This window comes from Schistocerca nitens, chromosome 4 (assembly GCF_023898315.1).
Source record: "Schistocerca nitens isolate TAMUIC-IGC-003100 chromosome 4, iqSchNite1.1, whole genome shotgun sequence".
Taxonomy (NCBI): Eukaryota; Metazoa; Arthropoda; class Insecta; order Orthoptera; family Acrididae; genus Schistocerca; species Schistocerca nitens.
The window spans coordinates 93,397,224-93,417,650 of NC_064617.1; the positions used below are offsets into that span (position 1 = coordinate 93,397,224).

The 20,427-nt window shown below is 39.3% G+C and overlaps 1 protein-coding gene across 1 annotated transcript in view; it reads left to right on the top strand.

Annotated features, from left to right (window-relative positions):
- LOC126252815 (epidermal growth factor receptor substrate 15 homolog) overlaps positions 1-20,427 on the top strand; it is a 158,167-nt gene that overhangs the window by 19,978 nt on the left and 117,762 nt on the right. The window contains exon 2 of the mRNA XM_049953756.1: positions 9,134-9,223. Coding sequence (XP_049809713.1) covers positions 9,152-9,223 — 72 coding nt within the window. The 5' untranslated portion in view covers positions 9,134-9,151. The remainder of the gene's footprint in view (positions 1-9,133; positions 9,224-20,427) is intronic.

Sequence of the window (20,427 nt, forward strand, 5' to 3'; positions counted from 1 at the left end):
ACTGTAGTTTTGTAACATTTACGTGACATTTGTGCTTGCAGTATTTTCACAGAACTGCAACAACAGAAAGAGCTGTAAATAAATCAGAAATATAAAGGGTCCACCACATAACATGTCAAAGAAAAGTTAGTTTAATTATGTATGAAACAAGATATATTACCATTAACAGTAATAATAATAATAATAATAATACAGCAACAGACAGGGTATCTGTGAAACTTATTGTTCAAAATTCCTGAATGGATCAGAACTTGAAACAGTAATCACATATTACAGAGCTTCTTAAATGTTTGATCTCAGCAACATTAGGTCTATTTTATTGAGCTGATTATGGCAATGAAAGCATTAGAAAATTAACTTGTTTGCACACAATACATTCATTAATGTCATGTGAAATAATTTCCTGGGGCAATTCTAGTCTTGAATTTCATGCAGGCAACTATTTACAAAATTTGACACACTGACAGCCACTTCACAATACCTTTACTTTCTTATAAATTTTATTCTAATGAGACAGGTACAGTTTCAAAATAGTTGTTACATTTGCAAATATAGCATTGGGAGCAAAAAGAAATAGTGTCTCTACTATCTACAGCTTAACCTTACACTTATGCTGAAGGAGCAAAGTATGCAGGCATAAAAATGTTTGATCACCTCTCATGAGTATTAAAGATGCTGGCAGGTAGTCAAAGCTTTAAAAACTAAATGAAATCATTTCCGCTTGAAAACTTCTTCTAATACATAGATGAATATCTGAAAAGATGCTATTTATGCAGTTGTATTATATTTATCAAATTTTTTGTAGTTTAAGATCATAAACAATACAGTTATGTAAATGGTCAATATATAGACATGTTTTAACAGAGCAACTGTGTCTGATTTGTAAACCTTCTGACAGACTCTGCATCATAGTGAACTGTCACAGATTTAATCCGTGGAACATACAAAAAAAGGAGAGTTTTTGTATTAATAAATTGTGAGACTGAATTGCTGGCCCTCCAGGAGACAAAATGTGTAGTATAGCAACAGACATGTATAAAAGTAAAAGTTACGATGTGTTGTGACTGACAATTCACAATTTTTCACAAACACAACTTTTATTGATGTAAGTTCACAAGGTTAATGACTGAACAACAAATGAAAGGTAGCAATAACAATTCCGGTAAAAGTCTCATAATTGAGGCAAAACAAAAGTTCACTTCTAAATTTCCACAAAGGTTTGTGGTAAAACACACACACACACACACACACACACACACACACTAGTAAGAGTCCAATTCAGAGACGAAGACATAATCTTCAGTGGTCGAAGTACACGAGGTCGGCATCCGGAGTGAACTGAACTTCAGGGCTGGTTCTAGTCTCTAAACAGATGTCTCCAGCCAATCAGGCTTTGGTGTAGTGATACTTCCTGCAGGCCGTGGCTCGAGCTCCCCCTGCAGGAAGTAGTGCTTGGAATGTCTGTTTCCATTATCTTCTAAGTAAATAGCCAGTGTTTATCATTCTGCTTTTGGTATGCCTTGGACATTGACAACCTCGTCCTCTGTGATGTAATATGGGTTGCCGGCCCTCAGGGGCTACCTTGGCTCTGATATAACACACTGTACTTAGCTTTTGGAACTAACAGTTTAACAGTTCCTTCTTAAAGGAGGAGAGGGGGATAGGTTGGGAAAGGTTAAAAAGGAAGGGCAGGTCACTCAGAATCCTAGATGAGAGAGACCCATCTGTAGTGAGAATTGTTGAAAATTTGTATTTAGGCTTTCTCAGGATAGTTTGTACCAATCTTCACATTCCTGCTAGTTCAGCTTCTTCAGCATCTCCATGACATTCTCCCATGGACCAATCAAACCTGTGACCATTTGTGCTGTCCTTCCCCATATACATTCAATATTCTCTGTTAGTCCTATTTTGCATGAGTCCGATAAACTTGAGCAATATTCTGGGACGGGCCACATGAGTGTTTCGTATGCACTCTTCTTTGTAGACTGATGGCATTTCCCTAGTATTCTACCAATGGACTGAAGTTTGTCACTTGTCTTACCTATGACTGAGCCTATGTAACTGTTCCATTTCATATCTCTACAAATTGTTACACATGGATATTTGTGTGAATTTACTGATTCCAGTTGTTATACTCATAGGATAGTATGCCCTTTTTTTATATATATTTTTTTATTTGTTTTTTTGAAGCACACAGTTTTACATTTCTGGGCATGATGAAATTATAATGGAGACTAATTTGGCTTTGGAAGACGTGTACACACACACTTAAAAGAAGCAATGCTTAGCTTATGATTAATTATTGTGGAGAGCTTCAAGAGACACATATTTCCTTCGTCTACTTAGAAAAAGCATGTGACAGTATAGACTGGTGACAGCTTTTTAAGGTGCTGACAGCAAGTGATATGAATTATAAGGGCAGAAGAGTGACACAGAGATCATATAGAGAACAGTGCATAGACTATATAGAGAGGAGATAGCTCTGATAAGATGTGGAGAAGATCAAGAAGCTACTACTGTATTAAGCAGGGCATATGATGGCTGCTCACTCTCTCCTGTCTTGTTCAGTGGATATATTCAGAGGGTAATGGATGAAGTTATGGAGAAACTAGGAGCTATTGGTAGAATTAAAGTTTATGGTAAGAAAATAGACATGTTGGGATTTGCTGATGACATTGCAGTGTTAGGTGAAGAAGCAGAACAATCAGAAGTGATGCTGGCCCAGATGGAAACCACCTTCAGTTTTTCCTATAACATGAAAAGTAAGAAAGCTAAATCAAAAATATTAGTGGTGGCTAGAAAAAACACCATTGCCCAGTGCTCACTTAACAATGTGTGACTGAAGAATGTCGAATTCTTTGTTTAGCAACTCATTCCTGGGGTACAGGTTTAAAAGTATGAATTCAGAAACTGGGAGGAAAACACCATACTGTGTTCCCAACAGCGAGAGTTCTAGCATTCAATGAGCTAAACCAATCAAACTGATACACAATCAAGAAATATCAGCAACACACTTAATATGACGAGAGAGAACTGAGAAAGAAATAGCCCTAAACAAGCAAAAATCTAAGTGTGGTAGAATATTGGCATGTGAGATTTATGAGCTAGCAAACATGCAAATGACCTGAGTTGGTGGCTGCCTTAACTTTGCACCTCAAAAACCAGAGGCGTTTTCCAATACACATGGCATGTGTGCTCTGTTGGCTACTGCCATAACCAGTTCAATGGCTTTCAGCACCATTGGTTCCACATCCTTTGTTGACATGGCATTGTCAATAGGTGCGGATGTCAGGCTTTGCCTACCTAGGGAGTGAAATTACATCAGATGAAAGGTCAAGGAAGGATACTGTAAGCCAAATCCATGAGGCAAAAGCTACTTTTAACAAGAGAAGAAATGCTTTCACAATCATTTTCATTGACAAAACATCTCATTAAAGACCTCATAAAGAGCATGTTGCTGTACGGAAGTGAAACATGGACACTCAAAAGATGCAGAAAAAAACACAAAATAATAGCTCTCAAGATGTGGTGCTATTGCAGAATGCTAAAGATCTCCTGGGTAGGCAAGATATCAAATGAAAAGGTGCTTCACAGAATGGAAGAAGGGAAACCAATTTGTTGAAGCTTTTCCAGCACAGAAGGAACACATGCGTCAGCCATCTGCTGAAACATGGTGGTATCATTAAAAGTATTATTGAAGATACAGTAGGAGGGAAGAATACAAGAGGCAGACCGAGGCAACAGTACATCAGTCAGATCAAGGAGGATGCCGGCTGTGCACAACCTGTAGTAATCTCAAGGACAAGGCAGAAGACAGAAATACCTGCCAAGCTGCTGCCTACCAACCTAATTGTTGAAGACATAAGGAGAACATTTAAAACAAGTATCCAATCTTTGAATCACTTTGAAATCCTATCAAGATCAGACTGAAAATTTGTTCAGCTTCTTTCAGACAGTACTTCACTGTACTTAACTGCATCATCTGCGAAAAATCTGAGGTTACTATTAATATTGTCTGTGAAGTCATTAATAGACAACATAAACAGCGAGGCTCCCAACATGTTTCCCTGGGGCACATCTGGAGTTACTTCTACATAGGTTGATGACTCTCCATCTGAGGTAACATGTTGCATCCTCCCCACCAAAAAATCCTAAGTCCAGTCGCAAATATTCCATGATAATCTCGTATTAATGTTCATTTGACAGTAAGTGTGGGTTTGGTACTGACTCAAATGCTTTTTGTAAATCAAGAAATAATGCCTCTACCTAACTTCTTTGATCCATGGCTTTCAGGTTGTTGTATGAACTGGGTTTCACATGATCGATGCTTTCGGAATCCATGCTGGCTGGCATATAGGAGGAGGTCATTCTGCTTGAGATACCTCATTCGTCTACCTCTTCATACATACTCTTAAAGCCTCCTGTACCAAGCATGGTGGCACAATGGTTAGCACACTCGAGTCGTATTCATGAGGACGATGGTTCAAACATGATTCTAGCCATCCTGATTTAGGTTTTCCGTGATTTCCCTAAATCGCTTCAGGCTAATGCTGAGATACTTCCTTTGAAAGGGCACGTCTGATTTCCTTCCCCATCCTTCCCTAAGCCGAACATGTGCTCCATCTCTTATGATCCCATTGTCAACGGGACATTAAACACTAATCTCCTCCTCCAAGCCACCGTACAGTGCATGGTGGAGGGTACCTTGTACCACTACTAGTCATTCACTTTCCTGTTCCACTCGCAAATGGAATGAGGGAAAAAATACTGTCTATATGCCTCCACATGTGCTCTAATTTCTCTTATCTTGTCTTCACAGCCCTTACAGAAAATGTACATTGGCAGCAGTAAAATTAGTTCTGCAGTCAGCTGCAAACGTCGGGTCTCTAAATTTCTCTGTCTTGTTTCACAATTGGCTAAGCATCTCGTAATACTTGTGTGGAGGTTGAACCTGCTGTAAACAAATCTAACAGAGTGCCTCAGAATTGCTTTGCTGTCTTCTTTAAATCCAACCTAGTGGGAATCCCAAATGCTTTAGCGGTACTGAAATATGGATCACACTAGTGTTCTATTTGCAGTTCCCTTTGTAAATGAGCTACACTTTCCTATAATTCTCCAAATAAAACAATTCTCTTTGTAAATGAGCTACACTTTCCTATAATTCTCCAAATAAGACAAAGTCAGCCATTCATCTACAAATCTCATGACCTCACTCCATTTCGTATTGCTTTGCAACATTATCCCTAGGTATTTAATCATCAGGGATATGTCAAGCATCACACCACCAGTACTGTGTTTGAACATTATAGGATTGTTTTTGCTACTCACCTGCATTAACTAACATTTTTCTACATTCAGAGGAAGGTGCCATTCAACACACAAAATAGAAATTCTAAGTCATCCTGCACCTTCCTACTGCCACACAACAGTGACACTTTCCTGTACACCAGAATGTCATCAGCAAACAATCGCTGATTGCCAATCAACCTATCCTTCAGATCACGTATGTATATAGAGACCAGCTGTGGCCATAATCACACTTCCCTGCGGCACTCCTGACTATATCCTTGTACCGAGCGGGGTGGCGCAGTGGTTAAACACTGGACTCGCATTCGGGAGGACGACGGTTCAATCCCGCGTCCGGCCATCCTGATTTAGGTTTTCCGTGATTTCCCTCAATCACTCCAGGCAAATGCCGGGATGGTTCCTCTGAAAGGGCACGGCCGACTTCCTTCCCAATCCTGCCCTAATCCGATGAGACCGATGACCATGCTGTCTGGTCTCCTTCCCCAAACCAACCAACTATATCCTTGTCTCTGATGAACAGTCACTGGGCAGGACAATGTACTGGGTTCTATTACTTAAGAAGTCTTTGGGCCATTCACATATTGAAATTATTCCGTATGCTGGGACCTTCATTAACAGTATGCAGTAGGGCATTATCTCAAACACTTGCCAGAAACCAAGGAAATGGAAACTGCCTATTGACCTTCATGTATGGTTTGCAGAATATCCCGATCGAAGAGGATAATCTGAGTTTCGCACAAGTGATGCTTTGTAAGTATTCTTTTGATTTGTAGGCAGTAACTTCTCTGCCTGAAGGAAATCTATTGTGTTCAAACTAAGAATGTGTTCCAGACTTCTACAGCAAACCAACATTAAGGATATTGGTCTGCAGTTTTGCAGGTCTGTTCTTTTACCTTTCTTATATGCAGAAGTCACCTGTATTCCCTTTTTTTCAGTTACTGAGGACTTTGTCCTGGGTAAGAGGGTCACGATAAATACAAGCCAATTAAGGATCAATGTCAAAGAGTACTCTCAGTAAAAACAAATTGGGATACCATCTGGACCTGTTGACTTATTTGTTTTCAACTCTTTCAGCTACTTCTCAGCCCTAGGGATGACTATTACTATGTTCTCCTTGTTGGAGTCTGTGCAACAGCCAAATGATGGTGTGCTCTTACTCTCCTCCTGCGTGAATGATTTTTTTAAATGCCGAATTTTAAAAATTCAGCCTCCCATTTGCTGTCTTCTATTGCCAGCCCAAGCTGGTCAATGAGTGACTGGATGGAAACTTGTGACTCACTTAGTGATTTCACACAAGTCCAGAATTTTCTCTGGTTCTTGCCGCCAGGTACTCCCGCTAACATATTATGGAGGAAGTTGTATGCCGTGCACATCAATCTTTTTATAGTCACATAATTTTTACTGACTCTTACCTGTCAACATTTCCATGTCATGTTTTGATCTTAGAGTGCAAAAATATCTACATGCTCAGCATTTTCCAAAATTTTTTGTGCTTGTCACGTACTTCTCCAGAGTGTGATTTACAGTCAATTTCGACTTTGCCAGTCATTCCTTTACATTGAGCATATTTGAACTGAATGGTGTCCATTTGTTGTATAAGAAGTAAGCTAACATCTGCTTATCTGTTCTCCCCACCATAAAAACTCTTCTAGCCTTCTTGGTGGATTTGTGAACTTGTAATTATTAGTGACATCATGATCACCAATCTCTGTCTCAGGCCTATTTGTAGCTACAGGGTATGAAATAAACTACCCGACAAAAAAAGTGAAGCACCCATAAGGGGAGGTTGAAATGAAATGGAGCTTCATGGGTTGAGAGGGCAAGTGATGTTATTTGAGTGATTACAAAATTGAGTCAAACTGATGAGAGCTTGGCAGTGTAAGCCCACTTACCTGTATGACGTTGTACCCCATCTAGTGTGGACACATTTTCTATTCCATTGGGAAGGGTGTTGTAAAGCCGTTGTATTACCTCTTGAGGCAAGCTGGCCCACAGCTGTTGTCCTTGATCCTGGATACTGGCACAGGGTCATTGATATCCAGATCTATTGGAGACAGATTTGAGGATCTTGCAGACCACAGGAAGACCTCAAAATTGCGCTGACAGTTCTTAGGCACACAGTCCATGTGTGAACAAGCATTTTCCTGTTGAAAAATGGCACCAGATTATTATAGCATTACTAAGTTACATTGACATCTGACCATGTCTTATCATGCAGTGTATTTTGATCGCCTGTGAGTTGTCAAACGAGCTGCTCTAGTCAGTTTTCAGAAAATGTGTAGAACTACTTCACAAGACTGTTAGACCTGCTATGAATCCATAGTTTACACTCGGTACATTAAAGTTGCATCCAACTGTCATTGCATGATTGGGCTCTTTTGTGCTACTGAGCACAAACTTACTTTGGATGAGCCTGTGGCTGCCATGGTGGAATCTGGTGGCCGATAAAAACAGCTGATGATTAACTTGAGCTATCCTAGGCTGGTTACTTACATGCAGATAACTTCACAGACCCATTTAGACCTTAATAGGCAGAATAATTTTGACGTCTGCAATGAATTCCCCCCCCCCCCCATCCCTCCTCCCCCCAGTGCCATTTAACCCATCTTTTTGATATACGTTCCACGCCTTCTGATATAGTTTGGAGTTTTCTACTTTGTCTTTCTTGCAGCACTCTGTCTCAAGTGTAATTTGAACATGACAGTGTTCCTGGAAGGCAGTAAATTCAGCTACTTTGTTTCGAATGACTTGGAACTTAACAGTTAAAATTTTGACATTTGACGTGTTATTAATTTGTACCCAGTTGGATTCTCCTCTCTGTGTATTGTCTGGTGAACATCCTTCAGAGGACCTTAAACTATTACTACATTTGACCTCAGGATATTTTCCAAGATTCTGGAACAATGAATGTCAAGGATATTGGTGTTAGTTTTGTGGACCACTTCTGCTAACCTTCTAACCTTCTTGTAGATGAGTGTGACCTGTGATGTCTTCTACTACTTGGCAGTGTGGGAGATTGTGGTTGAAAGAGGGGCTAACTCAACTGCAAATTTGGTATAGAGTCTGGTAGGGATTCCATTGAGTGCTGGTGCTTAGATTTAGAGGCCAGAGATGACAAGAACCAAGTGAGAAGTACAGATTATTAGTAAGAGTGAAAAATAGTGCAATTATGAATTTTGACAAAAAGAGTTTTAATAATTTTTTATAAAAAGAATAATAAAAAAGCAGGATGTGTTAACAGAGAGAAAATCCAGGAGGGTGTCAAGGTGCAAGAATGTGTTGTAGGGCAAGTTCCCATCTATGGAATTCAGGGAAACTAGTATCATATAGGAGAATCCAAATAGCCTGTAAGACTAGCTAGCACTCAGGTCCCTTGAGTCATGCTGTTGAGCTTGTTCAGCAAACGGGTACTGGGCGCCACAAGGTAGACAGTTCTTCTCTGCCCATTCATGCACCATCCAGTTTAGTGGTTGTCATATCTATATAAAATGATGTGTGGTAGGCACAAGTTAGTTGTAACAATATGTCCTTTTTTGGTGCTAATTCTCAGTTGCATGTATCACAGCACTATACATTTTGCCACAATTTCTTTCTTATAATTTATTAATTTTCCCAGTTGAAGTTTTATTGATATATTTAACTATATTCATGCTGTCTTTCTTGGCTGATTTAATGAGTGCTACATTTCTTTTCCCATTTGTCAGTTTATAATTTGAACTACAAAAGTTTGCTTGAAAAAAATGTTGTTTGAAAAGGACTTAACATTTTCATCTGTTTTTACTGAAATTTTTATTTATAAGGTGACATGATGTTTGTTTTGTTTTAGGGTTTATTTTCTTGTGGTATGACAGAAAAAGTAGTGGAACTTAGCAGTGATCTCCAGAGTGTGTTAAATAACTTCATTCATCTGAAGGAGGTAACTACAATTAACCTTTTTTTTTGGGCATTCGTTAATCATACAAACATTATATGTATTTTGTAGAAGACTGTTGTGTTATATTACTATTAAACTGTGAGCCCCAAAACTGAAATAAAGGGAAAAATGGGAACAGCTTGAAATAACTGAAAAACAGTAACACAAACATTTTGTGTGTTGTAATTAATTTAAAAAATGCAGAAAAAGTGAAGCGTCATTCTGTCACATGTAAAATGATTCTGTTAGTTGCTGGAAATCTCTGTCTGAGATACAAAGAACACTAAGCTGAAACTGAAGTGAAAACCTTGCCTGAATATGGGAAACAGTACTGGAAATACTTGTAGCTGTGTTGAAATATTGCTAGCGTGTCTGTTCTTTTAATATTGTAAACATTATTAAAATAATAATCACTTTGTTACTTTTTACACTTATTTACAATCATAGTGTGTGTACAGAAGTAAATACATTTGCTTCCATTAATGCAAGATGCTTGAATGACAAATTTTTCTTATTTCAGCAAGTTGTAAGCTTCTGGTTTTATATGTGCTACAGCTGTAATCACTGAGGAATGCAACACACGTGGACACATATTTCACCACTTAGTATTAGAATCTTACTGAATTCCAAATTGCTGAAATAAATTTAAACTGGAACATTAATTGTATATGTATGTACATCAGTTACTCTTGCTCATGGGCATAATTTCCACCTTGCACGTCACAGTGTTTCAATAAATAAAATTCCCCACAGGCTGTCTTAAGTAGGATGGTCGAGGATAGTATGAATACCAATATTATTTCTCCACTTCCCTCTTCCATTTGCAAATTGTATTTGAAGGGAATAACAGTTGGTAGGCCTCCATATGAGCCTGAATTTCATGAGTTTGCCACCATGATTATTTTGCAAGACATTTGTGGCAGACAGTAAAATTTTCTTTGATTCTTCTTGGACAAGGTGTTCTAGGAATTTTCAGAGTAAATCTATATGTGGTGCAGGGTGCCTCTCTTGTAGCATCTCCCACTTGAGTTGGATGAGAAACTCTGTGATGTCATGCATACTTACTGAACACATGACCATGCGGTCACAAAAGCCAGTTCCTGTATGCAACAGTGATTCTTTGGTGGTCTTCCTGCATTTCACTACAGTTTTCGTGTGTTGTGGGTTCCCCAAGTACCACAGCATTATTTGCTGCCCTGTCAATATTTCAAAATTATGTTCCATATTGTTAATATACATAGTGAACACACTCTTGTGATATGCCCAAAACTAGTTTTACAACCAGCGAGTTCTCCCTGTTAATGAACTGCTGAATTTTATTGGCTGAGAAGTCCTTAATACAGTAACAAATCTGGTCCCACGTTCCGTGATCTCATATTCTGTTCACTAGGCAAGAGTACAAAATTGTGTCCAGTGGCTACTGGAAGTCAAGGAAAAGTGCATCAGCCTTGTCACCATTATCTGTTATCTTCTTGATTTGATTGTGAACAGACCAATCTCAGTTTTACAAGTTAATGGTTTGTGGAATCCTACACATGATATTTTTTGTCTCCAAACCATCACAATATGAAAGTATAAAATACGTTTCATAGTTCCACAACAGATTGGCATCAGCAGTATAGATGTATGTTTATGTACATTTGTCTGATGGTCCTTCTTGAAAACAACTATGACATGTCTCTTTTCACAGTCATTTGAAATCCTTCATTGTCCCAAGTATTCCATCAAGTCTAGTGACCTTTCCTTCACTCAAGAAGTTAAGTTGTTTTTGTGCAGTTTTGGCATTCATACAATTAAAAGTAAGAACTGTTGTATGGTCTTTCTCAATGAACAATTTCAGAAATTGAAATTCAGTATTTTGGTATTCTTTAGTTATTCTTTGTGCCAGAAGGGTCACTGAATGATTGTGTAAATGCTTTTGATGAGTTTATTGATTTTATGTAAGACTAAAGCCTTTTAGAATAATCATCAGATAGAATTTTATTTCTTAATTTATCAAAAACTTATTGTGAGGCTTTGGTTTGGTGGTAAAGGTCTCTTTGTTTTTTAACAGCTTTTAAGTTGGCTGTTGAACAACTAGGGAGGGGTCTTTCTCACACTTCACAACCTTGCTTTGCACATACATCTCTAAAGTGTACTGCACAATAGTCTTGAATGTTGCCTTTAGAGATTCCACATTTTCAGCCGCTGTGACGAATGTTTGAAACTTGCTGCTCAGGTAATCAGAAAGCTGTTTGTTGTTGTACTTTAAGCAGTAATGTTTAGATGTCTTTCTGAACATTTCCTTAATACCTGAAGTAATTGATGCTCTAACAGCCTTTTGGCTACATTTATCCTCTGCTTTAACTAAATTGATAAATTCAGCTGTTCTGAAATATTTTCTTATTAATGTTTTCAGTGAACATACCAAAGTTCCAGTTGCAAAGTGGAGGATACTTTGTACCATTATTTGTTCTTTCCTTTTATTTTCCATTCAGAAAGTGACTACAGTAGGGCCTTTGATAGTCATAGATGATCCAGTATCTGTCAGTGCCAGTGTATCAAATATGCCAAATTATCAAGCTAATGGAAAGGGCTTTGCTAATCCTGCCCTTCACCTACCTATCCCCTTCCCTGCTCCCACGCCAGCAATACATAATCTTTTATTCTACCACCTCACCCACCAGTCTTTCTTCCTCTCCCCCCTCTCCTCTGCTCCCCCCCCACTCTCCTCCCCTCCCTCTCCCCTCTCAAACCTCCTGACTGCATCTAGCAGCCCTACCCTGTCCTCATCACATCCTTGCACACTCCCGCAAGCAGCATTACACCTTCCCCCACCACTACCCTGCTATCCCTCCTGTACCCCATCCCAGCTTCCTCCTTACCCTCCACCCCATCCATGCCAGATTGTTTCTCCCATGAGGTGCTGTTGCAGTTCACTGTCTGGCCTTAGTCGCCAGAGACAGTCGTCATAGGTGTGTAAGATCTGCTTGTGTGAATTTATGGTTGTTTCCTAGTCCAAAAGGAGGCCTGGCCAAAAGCTAAATGTATAGCATCTTTTTGCTGTGCACGTCTGCAATGAAATGTTTCCTTTGGTGAGTAGTATTCTATATTGTATACAGTTGAAGATGGAGTATTAAATTCAAACAGTGGAAAGTGCAGATTGGAATACCAACAGTATTATGAAAAGGATAGATTGCTACTTGCCATAAAGATGACATGTTTAACTGCAGGCAAGTGCAGTGAAAGGCTGTTACACACCAAGCTTCTTCAGAAAAGAAAATTCACACACATTCGCACAAGCAGGCATAACTCATGCACATATGTCACGGCCACCGATAATGCTCGTGTGTGTGAGGTATGCCTGCTTGTGAGAATGTATGTGTGTTTTATTTTCTGAAGATGGCTTTGGCTGAAAGTTCAATGTGTAACAGCCGTTTTGTTGTGCCTGTGTGCAACTCAGTGTATCATCTTTATGGTGAGTAACAATCTATCCTTTTCATAATGTTGTTTCAGTTGTCACATTTTTCCAATCGTCTTATGATGTCCAGTTTTTGGTGCATTGTCGATGTCATGTGCTCATGTGTTTGCATTTTCCCATTTAGGTGCATCTTTTCTCTGTTTGGAAAATGTACTCACAGTACGTATGAACTATTTACTGTGCTGTAGTCTATTTGACAGTTGTACAAGTAACTTAATATTCATACAGTTCAGTGACTATATTAAATAACTATTAAATAAAACTGCACAGCACTGATGTAAATGTAGTACTGTAAATTTATATAATGCAGAGTTGGTGATACTAGTGCAAAGCTAACAAAGCAACTGGCTTATCTTGATGAGCATATAATTTCTCAGTGAGGCAGGCAGTTGTCAATGACGAGGTGCCATGTTGAACGATTCCAATGGTTTTCAAAGGCATTCAACTGTACTGCCAACAACGCCCAGCTAAAACTACAGGAAAATTTCTGAGGCATGCCAGGCTATTGGGTCTGCTAGGCTATCAATTGTCAGATTAGTGTGGTCTTACTGTATACAAATGACTGTCTATAAATGACAGTCAGTGTACTTTCATATTTGTTGTGATATCTCTTATACTGTACTTATGGACTTTCCATGAGATGTATGATGAAAGCAGTAAAATATTTTCACTATCTGTCTTGAATATTTGTAGTTCTTGAATAGTGCTTCCTGAGAAGATCATTATCATTCTTCCAGTGCTCACAGTTTTTCTGTAGTCTGGACCAACAGGGGAAGACTGCCTTAAATCGCATCTACTGTGTGCAGTGATAAAGATCATCTGCGCACAGTAACTGCATAAACTCATATACGTGCTTAAAAGCCAATGCCCAACAGGCCCCCTCCACTGCCAGGTGGTTTCATAATAGACTAAAGGCATTGCAACAGCTATTCAGGTTCGTCAATGGCCCTGCAGTGTCTCAAGTGACATTCCTCACAGACAACCCTCATCACTTTTAACCAGCTCCATACCGAGACTCCTTATCTAATTAAACACCATAAGAAGGAATGCTGAGAGCACTATGTTTCCTCTGTGATAATGTATTCCTCTTCATGCCAGGACCAACTTCCATAGTGTACTGCACGGCTAAAGATCAACAGCTGTTCAGATTCTCTCCCTTCATGATGGTATCTCTACCAAGGTGTCAGTTCTTGCCGAACATCTTGCAACATACTTTGCAACAGTGTCAGCATTCTCTTCTTACTTGGCTACCTTTTGAATGCGTAGAAGAGAAGTTGAAGACATCTCCTTATTCTTTACCCTCCATCATGGTGAGTTATATAATGTTCCTTTCACTGATTGGAAACTGCTTCTAGCTCTTGACTCATCACACAATACAGCCACAGGCCTTGATTGAATTCGTAATCAGATAATCAAACAAATGAATGTTATTTAGACTCCATCTACCCAGGGTCTTCAACCATATTTAGCTAGAAGGTGTTTCCCTTTGCAGTGGTGAAATAGTATCCTCATTTCAATCCTTAAACCAGGAAAAACGGTATGTCCGTAGATAGCTACAGACTGATTAGCCTTACTGGCATACTTTGCAAATGGCTTGAGATGTTGGTAGCTCAACAATTATGCTGGGTTCTTGAATCAGGGGCCCTTTGTCATACCATCATTGTGGCTTCCAGGAGGGACAGTCCACAACTGACCAGCTGGTTAGGTTAGAAACAGCAATCTGTAAGGCATTATATAAAATCCAACACCTCATTTGTAGTCCTTTTTGACCTCAGTGAGGCATACACCACTTGATTCCATCACATTTTACTTATCCTCAACCCTCCATGAGTGTGGATTTCTATCTTCCCTACCAATTTTCATCCTACTGGTTGTTTCAGGTTGGGGGTCCAGGGGAACAATGCTCAGCGGGGTCCATGCTAAGTGTGATACTTTTCCTCATTGCCATCGGCACACTGGTGACCTTCCACCAGGCCAGTAGTCACCCCTGTGTTGCTACGTTGATGACTTTTGTGTTTGGTATATCTCTCAATCTGTAGCGCTTTCCCACGGCTTCCAGTTCTCTCCAGCAAAAATGCGAGTCTTGCATTTCTGTCATTGTATACCACATTCCATCCTGACCCAGAACTCTACAAAACTCTACTTGGGTACACAGGCACTTCGTCTTGATTTTTGTGACAACCCTTCTGGAAAAAAGCTGACATAGCTGCACCACATTTGTCAACTAAACATATGCATGTGAAAGCTTAACGCTCTCTGCTTTCCTGCCCACACTACTCGGGGTGCGGATCGCATTACACTATTGCATGCTTACTGGGCCTTGGTTTTGTCTCGATTGGATTAAGTTTGCCAGGTTTTCGGTTGGATTGTGGTTGACAGGCTTTTGGCTCAGCATTACCTTAAGTTTTGAAATTATTGGACTCAGTCTGTCATCATGGGGTAAGACTGGCCACATGTGCCATCATGACTAGTCCTGTAGATGGTCTCCTTGCCAAAGTGGGGATCTTACCTATTCAGTTCTGACTATACCAACTCTAATTTACTTAACCAACCACTATCTGACTCTTTCCTAATAATGCAAATTATCGAGTCCTTTTTACATACAAGAGGCATCTACTCTCAGGTTGGATTACCTATTCAAATACACCTTGAGGCCTCCCACCGGAACCTCTTCCTAACTCACTTAGAATGTGCTCCTTATGTTTCAATTGCTCCCCGTCCCTCTCTCCCATGACTTCTTGGCATCTGTTCTTAAGGAGTATCATGTTGCTACCATCACTTACACTGATGGCTCTAAAATCAAGGATAGGATGGGGTATACATGTACATATCCTGCCAGTCAGGAGCAAATTTTCACACTGCAGCAGAGTGTGCACTGATGAAACTTCCTGGAAGATTAAAACTATGTGCTGGACTGAGTGTCAAACTCGGGACTTTTGCATTTCATGGACAAGTGGTCTATCGACTGAGCTACCCAAGCACGACTTACTACCTGCCTTCACAGCTTTACTTCCATCAGTAGAACACTTGCCTGCAAAGGGCAAAGAGCCTGAGTTCGAGTCTTGGACTAGCTCACAGTTCTAATGTGCCAGGAAGTTTCAACAAAATTTATTGCTGGGAACATGTTGTGTTTTTATGCTGGAGCTGATGGCCGTTGACAGAGTCTTATGTTTTGTTAAAGAGGCTATCCTCAATTAATTTATAGTGACTCAATGAGCAGTCTCCAAGGCCACTGATTGATGCTACTCTTGTCATCCTGTGATCTGGCTCCCAAGTCATATTGGTATCCTGGGGAATGAACTGGTAGACCGGTTATTCGCCCACCATTTGCGTTGACAATCCCAGCTGTGGATTTGTGGGTGTAAATAAGACCTCTCCTCACTCAAAATGGAACAACAGTTGGTAGGCTACTGTCTCCTCCAAAGAACCCAACACTATCAAAGACAATATTGCTGCATGGCTCTCCTTCTTCCATTCCTCCTGGAAGGAATCCACCAACCTATGTCACATCCACATCAGTCACCCATAGTTTTATACTATTTAATGAGGCACCTCCACATTGTGGTAGCAGAGCCTAACAGACAGTGGGACACATCGTTGTAGAATGCCCCATTCTTCTGAATGTCCATGCTAAGCATGGCTGTAATACTGTGGGCAACCGATGCACATTTGAACTGGTTCTTCACTTTTTCCACGAAAGTGGTTTTTATTTTGAGAAATAAAATTTTAAACTACTTTTGGGGTGGGGACAAGGTGGTTGGGTTCGGATTGTCACCAGCTGCGTGCTGGGTCTCAAGGACCCTTGTTCTTAGCCTTTTTAGCCAGCTGACTGAGCCATCCCTCTTTTACACTGTTGTAATTGCTTTTAGATGTGGTTAGTCCTTTTTTCTGCCACACCATATTTTCTGTTTTAGGGGTAGCACTCGTATGAATAGTGGGTGCTGTTCCCTTCTTTAACACTTTGAGTACAATGGGTTGAGGACTAGGTGGCTATGGTAGGGATGCCTCCCATTGCATGCAGAGCCCCAAATGACACTCGCCTGGCCCTGACCACTTATGTACCTAATCTCACCTTATTTTATTGGCCCTAGCTGCTTATTTATTTATTTATTTGATTATTTCTCGCATCTTATTTTATTATTGAGAGTCCAACTGATGTCCTTTACATGTTTAGCTTCCTCACTTTTACAATCACCCCAATCTCCTGGCTGAAGGCATTGTTTACTCTGGGGCTGGCTTTGCAGGTTGGTGGGAGGTCATATGCTGGTGGGGTTACTCTCACTATAGATTTGCCCTTTGGAAGCCCTGTCTGTTCTCTGTTCTACATACTGGCTTGACCATTTACTTTTACATTCCTTTAAATTATTTCTCAGCTCTGGTGTCAGTATTGCTTTCAGTGCCTTGCTTTTACCACTCTTTCAAGCTTTTATAATTCCATCAAATTTCTGGCTGACTCGCTGACTCCAGATGAACTGTCTCTTGGCTGGGGAACTGATGGCCTTGAAGCTTAATCCCTCACCAACTAACCAACTTCTTGGTGTAATTCTTGGAATGTTTGCTTTATGCTACCTACAGTGAAAACTGCAGTGGCGAAGTGCCTCCACCATACCTGAGCTAAAAAAAGGAAATCAGTGCTAAATGCTCTCCATGCACCCAGAAGTGCAAGCTACAGACAGAAGTGGCAGAATGATGCTAAAAGAAGTGGCAGAATGATGCTATTGGCTGGAGTATCAAGTTGTACACTGCCCCTTGCTATTGTGCACTGATCTGCCATCAGTCTTCTTACTGGCACACCACTGACATTAGGAGACAATGTGGCTCAGTGCTGTGAATGTGCTGTTTATACTGTCAAACATTCTTTATATGTATCGAGAATAACGGCAATCATGTTACACTATCTCGCAGAACTGATATCTTTGTTTCTGAAGATGACATGGAACTGTTTCATGCTATTGAGATATTTGTAAGAATTCAACATGTGCCCATGATGTCAATACTGTTTAAGTGTGGAATACCCTGAAACATGTTTGGGAGTCATGTGAATAGAGAGTATCTGGCCGTTCACTTGCATGCACAATTTGTAGAATATCATGTATGAAAATTTACAAAATTGCAGTTGTCAACAGGAATACTGAAGGGAGTACAAACTAGTGGATACAAAAATAGTAGTAGTTTCAGGTTAAATTCTCAACTTATGAAACATGTGAAAATGAAAATGTAGTGGAACTGGCTAAGCTGAACGAAATATATGTGTAGTAATAAAACACCTGGTTAGGCACAATCATCTGTAATTCTATACCATAAATTTTACTGTCTAGAGGAAGTTGATCATATTCAGAACTATGTTAAACCCCACCCCCAGATGTAGACATTGCAGAAGTGATTCGATATTGGTTTTCAGAGCAGACAGTAAACACTTGACATTAAGTAACAAGACAAGTAGTTAGTGTTGGCACATGGCAAAATTGTCTGTGGCCACAAACTAGAATGAAATTACAGCAACAAGTTACATAAAAGAATTTTATAAAACAAAAACTTACACAACTATAGTTTTCATAAGGAATAAGGGAAAAATGTAAGTTCACATAAGCAGCATAAGTAATATATAAAAACCATTATGTCACTTAGTATGCTGTTTATGTGAACTTACAAAACTGTTAGGTTTATATATATTATTTATAATGCTGCTTATGTGAACTTAAGTTTTTTGTTTAGGCCTAATGATAACTGCAGTTGTTTAAGATTTTGTTTTGTTGCTGTATCTTACATTTACTCCTAGCCATAGACCAAACTTAAGATATATATACCATTAGCTGATTAATTTCAGTTATGGTATGATGTCTGCATTTGCATGGCTTCTTTATGCCATTTTTGTACAGGCACTATGAACCACATTTGAGATTTGCAAGTTCTTTTTGTATTAATGATTCATTATTGTATTACTCATTACTCTTTTTTAGGACTACGGCAATATGGTGCATGCACCTTATTGTTGACACTCACAAATATTATGATAGTGACAAGTAATTTTAATATTATTATCTAACTTCTACTTATTTGTGATATATTTTTCTGTACAGCCTTCTGAAGAAGGGCACTAAGTACCCTGACATTGGTTAGGGAAATTAAATTTCTTTTATGCAACTGGTTGCTGATTATTTCAATATAGAAAACAAAGATTAAAATGCGTCAGATAAAAGCAGTTTATAGAGCCACGATGATGCAAGAACTCAGAAGAAATGGATCTCCACATACTGGACACACACAAGTTGAGTTCAAGAAATGGGCCATTGTCCTACATGTTGGTTAAGTCATAATATCAAGCCATCATCCAATGGTCACAATTGTGGTGCTGGATAAGAGCTTGTGTATAACAAATATAAAACAGCCATATGCCAAACCTAGTGGTGATATAAGTAAGGAGTAACTTTGGAAATTTCTTCATAACTAATCAATATATTCAATACTGTCAAGAGATTCAATAACATAAAGAAAAGGTACTGCAGTAATACTGGGCCAATGTTACAGACGCACCCTAATGGCTGGTAATGTGAAATCTGCATTGGAACACAGCAGAGTAACTGATAAGAAGATTCTGCCTTCAGAATACTATACAAAAACTCATTTCACATCATGAATAGACTTCTCAGCCAACCTACTTTCCATAATTACGAAGGCACAGCAACAAAATATAAATACCAATCGTGCAATGTGGAAACTCATTTGAACACTTTGTAGACTGGAAGATCTACAGTAGGTGTTCTAAAACATATCACATTCTTTTGTACTTCACAATAATAGACACTGGCACAGGCTTAGATGATAACATTCAGCTGAGGCAAATATGCAGTCCACGCAATGTGAATTTGAAATTTTTAAAGGGGGGTTCAACACAGCCATTACAAGGTAGTGCGTGTGACATTGACAGCAAAGAAAATGAAATTATGCAGGTATTACAGATTATGTTAGTCAGTGTGATTCCAACATCCATCAAAGATTCAAAAGGAATTAGGATTATATGGACATGCCCTGTAGCCTATAAGGTACAAAAAAGACAGACAAGAATATACGAGAGATTAATGGGAGAAAGAACCTGAGAAAAGAAGTCTGCATCACCACAGAACAATTAAATATGAATATAAAGAGCTGTTACACAAAAAAAAGTTTAAAAATGGGATATATATGTTACAGACTAAATGACAACAGAATGAGATAGAGCTATAGCAGAAATGTTGCAGCAGTTGGTTCACCACTTTATTCCATATTGGGCATCATTATCAAATTAATCACTTTTGCAGCAGCAAGTTTCTCAGAATCTGGAAGACCTAAAACGTCATTGTATTACAAAAAGGAGGAAGAAAAAATTTTGAGAGAGCCAAATTGTTGCAGGCCAATTTGCTTTGATAAATGTTCTGACTAAAATATAAGAAAAGCTCCTCTCCAGCTGACCAAGCAGCAGTCAGCTGGCATCAGTCGCCCTGAGTAAGGAAAGGCCACCAAGGATGTCATGAATCATATGCTGCTTATTGTCAGCACCTCAAATGAGAAATACTTCATTGTTGCAATTATTACATAGGTGATATATCTGATAATTTTGGTGGACTACCATGTCCAGTAGACTGAAGCAGTGGATTGTTTCAGGTACCTATTTAACAGCTTCAAAGATAAACAAAACTGAATTGCACCAGCAAGAAAATAATGAAGAACATCACCAAGGGGTCTCTGTGTAACTTAAGAGTTTTGTGGT